Genomic DNA, 9,124 nt, shown 5'->3' on the forward strand with positions numbered 1-9,124 from the left:
CGAATTAAAGTATGTTATTATACCTTCTTTGTCGACCTTGTTGCGACTTTTTGACAGACGTTGCGCCAGCCGTTCGGATATGCGCGGATTGCGCGTACAATACTTTTGATAACATCCGCGCGAAACGTTCATGGGATACCGGCGTGAAGCGAAAGGACCTGGCACGCCTTGTAAATGACGGCAGCTCGATCAACCGGCCATCCACGTCGCTGCATGGCGGCGATTCATTCGACGATGTCCTCTTCGATGCCCGGGGGGAGGAGTTGTTTCGGACCACGCTTTTGTCGTTCGACCGTCCCGGTCGTTTTCATCATTTTGATGTAGTGAAACAGTGTGGTCTTGGTCACAGGAGAGCTGCACACGACTGCTGCTTTTGACTCGCCTGCCTCAACCCGTCGAATGGCTTCATGGATCTGCTCGTACGTGGCCACCATCGTTCAATGGATGGCCAGAGGCGATGAAATTTATTTGTCATGGTGTAAAAAAATAGCGTGGTTTTCATCACGGTGAAATGTAAATCAATACTACCTCGAATAATATCATATCCAATCAAAAACCATGATCACCAAAATGGGCGATCTAATTGGTAGATATTGAAATGGTTCAGGAATTAGATGTGGTTCAGAAAATCGATGCACTACCTTACCTTTGCCTTGCGTTAGAACAATTCACATGTAGTGTACCTCACAATAGAGACTTTTAGCAAGTGCGAAATGTGAGTAGTTTACATACTTTGTACTTCGTTCGATTATATCGATAACGTAAGCAACCAAGAGCATCTCCACCGCATACCAACTCGCCATCCCTAAAAATCGGTACTACAGTTGTATATCGTAGTTACGGATACTACGCAGAATTTGGGGACTTATCCGGGTGATTTTGTCCCCATTTGCCTCGGACATCCCAAAAAGTGCAAATTATTGGGATATCGGAGGCAAATGGGGACAGAATCACCCGGATAATCCCCAAAATATCCGTACCGCAACCTGAAGTAACGGTACAATCGAAGTTCTGGGTTATGGGGAAAATATTTGGGGATGCGGTGGAGATGCTCATCGTCACTTTTTCTTACAGCCTTGCTTCCATGGCCTATATCTCTGCTCCCAAGCATCGGATTTGGACTCCAAAAGCGTGTTTGAGAAGCGGAGATGCAAGTCTGTCGCCTGGAAACAGATTCCGCATGTTTCATAGGGAAGGTAGCATTGTTAAACACAGTTTTCTATGCTACTTTGATCTAGAACTGGCAACCAATTGTTGGTGCTTATACTAGTATTTGTATGCATGTGTGCATATATATTTTAGGTTTAGGGTATAATATGTCAGCAGTATTGTATTAAATTTCATCAGGTAATGTAATTCTGCAGTTCTTTGGATCGGTGACGGTTAGCCATGTTTGTATTTGAAGTTTGTATGCTTGCATCATAATTGTAGGGTTGTTTTTGTCATACGTCCTAACGGATGGTTCTTAGTTTTAAAGAGCGAAGCTCAGTTTTGAATTGGCTGGCATGTGGCAATGAGTTCGTCGTTACCTTCCGCAAGGGACGGGGGCGCCCCAAGCTGAGCACTACGCGAGTCCTACGCCCTGGCTCCACCGGGACACCAACGCGGTTATAAAGAGCTCCATACGGGGATCAAGGCCAGGGCAATGGGGTAAATGTATGCTTGTGTCTCAGAAGTCCAAAGTTATTTTTGGACGGGGCGACCCAGGCTAAAATTCGTTTTCAGTGTTTTGCCAGCAAACTCACGTCGTACAAAATAATGTCAAATTTCTTTTTTTACAATTGACAATGAATTTTTATCCTCCTTCAGGCAGTGGGGTTGGCATTTATTTTTGGACTTGGATATTTTTTCGACGACAAGATTACTAATGTTACGACCATCTTTTTGGTAATACAACGGGAAACCAGTAATTCACGGAAATTTTTATATAGGGTCACTGGTTTACCTCAAACATTACTGAACACAAGTTTAACGTATGGTGTATTTGCATTACACGACACTTCAGTAGCCTCGGAACTCATGACCATTCCATTTGACAGAGGCGCCATTCCCAACTTCGCCGCAATGCTGGCCCACTTCAATGCCAGCGGCGACAGCACGATACCACCGCGTTTGTTCTTCCGCTTGGCCTTGAGGGCTTTCTTGCGTTGGGCTGCCTCAAAGCGCTCCTTTTTGTGGCGTCCGTCTTGTGCAGCAGAGCCAAGGTAAGAAGTCTCCCCCTACGTCCGCTGTCTTGCGGGATGACCCCCTTGTTTTTTTTCACGTGCAGGCAGAAACAAAATCACGGCCCTAATGACTTGGCGGCGCACAATCCAGTCTGCATGGAGGTATGAACGTGGCACCCCGCAGTCCTTGATAAGGCTGTATCGCTTGACCATTTGGTCATGCAACAGCGGTCACAAGCCAGTTGTTCAAAATCCGCTGATGACGTTCGTCGGAACGATGTGGCTAGTCCACGCCCTCGACGCAACCGTCTTGGAGATCGTGTACATGGCACCGGAATCTACATATACCAGCTTGTTTAGATGATTTAATGGCATGATTTGTACTGTCATTGATCATCTCTTCGACATTGCCTTGCGAATCGCTGTTTTGTATGGCCCATAGACGGCAACATCCAAAGGTTGAAAAAGATGTGTCGCATTAGAAGGCAAACAGTGATAGTGCTGGATAAATGCTTCAACCACTCGTAAAAAATATCCTCATTCAGTAGATACAGTCGCATTTGGAATTGTGCACTCATTACCCAAAGCATTATCAATGGTTTCACCAGGAAAAAGAAAAAGAGGAGGAAAAATTGAACCTGAGGCACTCACACAAGCAACAATCGTCAAATGAAAGTTTGGAGCTACCGTCTTGGCCCACACATTTTGCGATCCTTTGAGTGCAATTACCTTTTTGGACTTTTTTCGAGACGAAAATGCCGTCTCGTCCATCTTAAAAATGTGATCGGGAGTCAGAGCATGATCAGCAACGACGGTCTTCATGGATTCGAACAAACGATTGACTCCGTCCATGTCGACAAAGTTTCGAGAATGTGAGATGACTTGCGCGGAGCGCTCTGTCAACTCTGGGTGGCGCTGTCTAAATCGCGTGTACCAACCGTCCGTCAGGGACTGTAATGGATCGAACTCGCGTGCCAACTTGTTTGCCTTGACGGGAATGTCATCGCGGTCCGGCGGATGTCCGTCTTGCTGCATCGCAACAATCCACTGCACCAATCGCTTTCGCATTCCGCTGGTAGGACTGGCTTGGGACCACGACGTTGAGGTGCCTTGTTAGTGCCTGCCTTGGTTTGGCGCACAATCCTCATGAGTGTGTTGTAGGGGATCTTCGTGTACAACGACACATGCTTGCCATTGGCGCCTCCTAGGACCTTCTGCACAGCATCAGCCAGTTCTTCAGGCGTGTATCGTAATCGCGGTCGACGCATGTCATTGCCGCCAAAACAATGACGAAAGGTCAGTGTGTATTAATTTAAGCAGGTGTGCCGCCAAACTTTTGTGGGCGTTGATTGGCTTATAGCAGAGCACCAAAAATTGGTTGACTGACCATAAATTGGTTGTTTACGTTATCTGAAGTTGGAAGTTTAAAGATTTCAGATTTAGCTGGTCTGAAAAGCAGAGCTGACCAAAATAGAATTTCAATCGATTTCTCGGAATCATGCGAAGGAGTAATCTATTCTCGAGGTGCAGTCGTGTCAATGTATTCATTCCTAGCAAGCAGCGCAAAGAATTATTCATTTTGCTCCTACTGCCTAGGCGAATAACTTATTCAAATTATTCATCGAACCATACAACACGATGTCAAGACTGGTGTCATTGGAGTTAACTACCTACTCGAAGGCGCGGATACACTCATGGACGTCTGCCATTCCCCAAAGATGCGAATTGGCACGCAAAAACATTTGCTCCTCAACGTTCTTTGGCGTCATGGAGCAACGACGATCGCCAATCGCCAGCTTGGTCGCCGAGAAGAATCGCTAGCACATATTGGAGGTTGTACACAAAAGCGACAGTCAATGTACCTACCATGGGAGACGCTTCTTCAACGCACGCTGTACCAACGACATCGGCGGCTGAGCCATCTCAGTTGCGGCAGTTTGATTGGCCACCGGAACAGCCAATCGCTCAACAGCACTGACCTCCTCTTCGGTCAAAGTGTCGGCATGCCCACTCAAAATCTTCACGACTCCAGATTCGAATGTAGGATATTGCACGATGTCAGCGGTTTCACCCAAACGCCGAACAGCATCTGGATAATCCTCGACAACCGTATCAAAAATACGACGTACTGTAATCGGAGAGCATGCATTCTTCATCTTGTAACGCCAAAGTGATCGAGGTCAAATCCCCCAGCACAGCAAGCAGTGTGTCAACGGCTCGCTCCTCAATAGGACTCAATCGAAGTAAATCAATTTCCGCATCACCCAGATCACCCAAAAATGACTTGATTTCAGTGTAGCGTTTGAGCATGCTGTGAGTCGATGTCCAACGCGTTACTGTTCAACGTTTTGCAGCCAAAAGAGTAAGGCGGCGGAGACGGGCAGCAGGCAAAATGTTTTCAACTTCCGCATGAGGGAGTTAACTTTCTGAATAACCCCCTCGTGTTGTCGCAGGACGTCCAGCACAAAAAGGTTGAATCGGTGGGAAGCACAACCAATGAGCGGAACTTCAGCCAAACGGAAAGGCAGCATTTGTGGGGTAATTGTCTCCAATAAGTGCGACAACGTTATCCCAAGTACGACCATACAACTCCAAAACAAAGTTGGTAAATTCCAGGTGGGCAGCGGCACTTAGCGAATCCTCGTCGTTGATTGGCGCAAATGCCAATAACAATATCGAATAGTCAATGGGATCGTCGGAGGGAAACGACGCAAAAATTGCAACGTAGTGTGTGGAACCAAATGACCAACCGTCGAATACGATGGCAAGCTAAGTCGGAAGGGTGCGGTGAATTTTGCGCTCAACGTGAGCAACCACAGCATGCATGTACAGTACTTCACGAAAGAAGTGCGCGAAATGGTGTCAAGATTCGTGTAACGGCGCACAAGTGGATTCGACACGAACGCAAAGGCAGATCCAGTTCAACCACCCATACAATGTACGCACTAGGCGTGGGACCATGATGTCGAGGAGCTCAGTTGGATTGGGAGGGTTGGCAGCGTCGAAAGTAGCATAGTCCGGACGGATGAACAGCAGTTACATGGGAACACAGATTCGTGTAACCACTACCAGTTTGCGTGCGACGAACGCCACAACGACACACCCACACATTGCTGCCAGGAGCATTACGCGTAAAAAGAGCTCGGCGGCTGACGGCCACGGAGAATTGCGTCGGGCTGGTTCATCAAAACTGATAATGATGTTTGCTGTCCTTTTGTCCTGAATTGAATGGCTCAAATGCACTTTTGGGTTTTAATGGCTTGCAGCAAAAGTCATTTCTACCAGTTTTAACAAAAAATAGCTAAAATTGAGATTTCGCCGAAAAAACTCACTACAGTATTTCTGGGATTTTTGTCCAAATAGTCAGAAATGTTGTTTTATTGTCTTATTATCGGCGTCAAAAATCATCCTCCTCGGCCAGCTCGTCTTCGGCGCGGAACATCAGGCCGCCAATGATATCGTCAACAATCGTAGGGAAATGGTCATATTAGAACGAACTCCATCAAGCTGATGCCTATAATCGAAATGCTACACGATCGGATCAGTTCATACTTCACCTGGTTGACAGAAACCTTCGTCGTCGCATCTTCGCTGGCGATTTGTTCGTCAACCTTGATCCATGGAAGCGCACTTCTTCGAAACAAGAAACCGTTTCATTATTTTTATCATGGCATGAGTAGAATTTTTAAAAACAAGACGTCAAAACGATATTATGTGACGTTATATGTGGAAGCAAATTCTCCGGAGTATGATTAACAAAGTTGGATAACTTGGATGTTATATTTGAGACAGCCACTTTCAAAGCCACATAACATAAGTCAATGTAAATCGATCAACCCGACACTCAATCTGCGTGTTCACAAGCATTATCTCTACATAATGACGTATCATAGAGGTCGCTACGAGCTATATTCATCGAGATATTTACTTACAAAGTAGGCTATATTTGTGTTTTTTGCTACTTGAGGACACATCACTCATACTACAATGCTGCAATCACCATATTTCTAGCTTTGAACGATAGCCAGCAACTAACAGGCAATATCTACATATCTACATTCATTACACCGCTCGTAGACACGCTCTGAGGCCGACAAAAGCTGGAACTAGCACTCTGATTCCGATTTTGGGGAAGTTCCTTAAAATTGGGATTCTGCACAGCCATAAATTTGGAATATCGCAGCCTATTTTTAGCTTTTCCCAGGTTTTAGGAGGCCTGGTGCCATACCAATCATCCGGTTCTCAACCGGATGACTAGTCGAAACCTCTTCAGTCTTAAGTATCCTAACATGTCCTCTTGCGCAACTAAGGTGTTCTCCCGACAATACATCAATGGTTGGTTGCGCGTAGTTTAGTGATAGCATAGTAGTCTTAACGCTATCAATTCATTCTTGATTCTACCATATCCTTCCTTTATGCACGCTCACAAGCGGACTGTGCGGTACAGCGAAGATGGAAATCATCGCAATATAGCGCAGCAGGTACTCCAGACGTATTCACGACTCGACGAGTACAAACGCTTTAGTTTCTCCGCATAGACTGTGTGCATCGGTGGATATCACAATGGTCGTCAACTATCATTACGCACCCCACTGTTCGCCGCAGCAATACTAGAATATTCTCTATCATCGACGCACTCCTGCACTCCACTGCCTGCCACCGTCGCCCCAGATATCGGGAAGACGGTCACCGCTGCACTACGAGGCGGTGGCAGACGGTTGTTCGTAAAATGACAAGCTGCGCTACGAGGTAATAAAATATAACCTGTATAATTTGTTGCAAGTTTTAGGGTGGAAATATGAGAGACCTGAAGCATACAGCAGGTAACCGCATTGGAATTGGATCACACTGGTACAACAACCACATACAAATTTTCATATAAAATGGAGGTGAGTCAAAACGTGGGTGTTATAAAAATTTCGACAGATTTATTAAAATACAAAACAGTACGCAATAAACAGTCTCGGATTGGCCAAATTGTAACCAATTGACATTGCTAAAAACCACGTCGCATACAACAGCACACAAACACCAAGGCATACCTACCCCTACCGGTACATTTCTTCCCTTTAGTTACAACTGAACTACATTTGGCAAGGCTTTTTCAAACGCACTTACAATCATTGATTACTTGAGTTTGGATTATCATTTGCACTTACAATCATTGAGCTATTAACCTTACGACACAAAGACTTGAATGGCAAACTCTCAAAGCGTCGGAAGTACATCCGAATGCTGCGGACGTTAAAGCGTCAGTAGAACCGTTTGGCCACACGTTTTGGTTGCATCGTGAGAAAGTTTGAATGTGAATGTCATGTGATACTCATCAGCCAATCATTGCTTACTATATTTGAATTTTGAATCATGCGTGCCAGGTGGTGTCGTCGAATATGACGAATGGCACTTTCGCTATTTTGTCTATCACTTATTGGCTAAAATGCAATTGCACTGTGAATCCCTTTGATATTTTTTTGGCCAAGTATAAAAATATGCAAGTACCACTATGATCCAATTCCAATGTACTTCCACCGTTTCAGAACCCACTCACTCGGGGAATTGGTCAAAATACCCACAATACTAGTAGTATTTGGGAACAGTGGAAGTACAGGGGGCGACGGATTTTAAGGGACACTTGCTACTTCGAATTTGCCATTTCATCAGAAATGATTGATTGAATAATTTCGAACTTCGATGGAAATCTCAATTTTTAGCCAATCACATAATGATTTTCACAAATTCAAATCTTATTGGCTATAATATTCTGTAACTTTAAAATCCGTCGCCCCTGTACTTGCTTGCATAACGTTAGCGGTATTGTTGACACCCCGAAACGGTGATGCGACTGGTATTACTTCGAAGTATTACAGTACTAGTATTGGAAAAATGTCTCATTTGCGAACGGTAGCAAAATGAATTGCGGAGGAAACTCCCTCACTGAAAAATGATTACTAACAACAGTACTACTAGTACTGTTGTTACGTAATCATTTTTACCAAGGGTCCCATGTAACCCCGGAACCCCTGGACCCCTTGCGCTTACATACAATGCTGTTCCCGGGGTTAAGCTGCAACCAGTGGTAAGTTAGCGCTAACCACTGAGATGCACTTAACCCCTAGCTGAAATGAGTTGTTTTGAATTTACACTTGATTTGATTATGTGCCAGAAATAACTTGGGTTTTGTTGTTTTGGTGGGTCCACGGTTTCAGAACCCACTCACTCGGGGAATTGGTCAAAATACCCACAATACTAGTAGTATTTGGGAACAGTGGAAGTACAGGGGGCGACGGATTTTAAGGGACACTTGCTACTTCGAATTTGCCATTTCATCAGAAATGATTGATTGAATAATTTCGAACTTCGATGGAAATCTCAATTTTTAGCCAATCACATAATGATTTTCACAAATTCAAATCTTATTGGCTATAATATTCTGTAACTTTAAAATCCGTCGCCCCTGTACAGGGAACGACGCTGAGTAACGGCGTGATGATGACTTGTGATTGGACAGAGAGGCGGTTCGAATTGGCCAATTGAGGATCACAAAACCAAAATATAAAAAAAGTATCGAATGAATAAATGAGCTGTGAATATAAGATTACAAAGGATATGAATATAAAGCGTACTTAGTACTAGGAAGACATCGATGCCATGGTTTTCAAGTCCTCATTCTTGCAGGAAACTAATTATCACAAGGGATCAATGCCTATTACACATATTGCATTACATCGCCGCGACACATGGACTGTTGGTTTAATTGAGTTTGGATTATCATTTTTACGACATTCCCCCGCGAGGGCCGACACTAGAACCACATGTTATGGCTCAGATGGTAGAGCGTCAGTCTCATTGTCACATGGACTGTTGGTTTGCACACCCCATGGGGACCAACAAAATGTGACATGACCGCTTATAAAAATACTATAATTTAATACTCTATTCAAGTAAAGAAAAAAGTATAC

General features: G+C 44.5%; 2 protein-coding genes across 2 annotated transcripts; one reads left to right on the forward strand and one right to left on the reverse strand.

Annotated features, from left to right (window-relative positions):
* Positions 1-11: 11 nt before the first annotated feature.
* On the forward strand, positions 12-377 carry H257_05150 (hypothetical protein; the record flags this gene model as incomplete). The annotated part of the gene is made up of 1 exon (XM_009829913.1): positions 12-377. One exon carries the CDS (start codon positions 12-14, stop codon positions 375-377), a length of 366 nt encoding a protein of 121 aa, XP_009828215.1.
* Positions 378-3,835: 3,458 nt separating this feature from the next.
* Positions 3,836-4,087, reverse strand: H257_05151 (hypothetical protein; the record flags this gene model as incomplete). The annotated part of the gene is made up of 2 exons (XM_009829914.1): positions 3,836-3,982; positions 4,064-4,087. The coding sequence occupies 2 exons, from the start codon at positions 4,085-4,087 to the stop codon at positions 3,836-3,838; spliced, it is 171 nt and encodes a 56-aa protein (XP_009828216.1).
* Between the last annotated feature and the right edge of the window lie 5,037 nt (positions 4,088-9,124).

This window comes from Aphanomyces astaci (genome assembly GCF_000520075.1).
Source record: "Aphanomyces astaci strain APO3 unplaced genomic scaffold supercont1.9, whole genome shotgun sequence".
Classification (NCBI taxonomy): Eukaryota; Oomycota; class Saprolegniomycetes; order Saprolegniales; family Verrucalvaceae; genus Aphanomyces; species Aphanomyces astaci.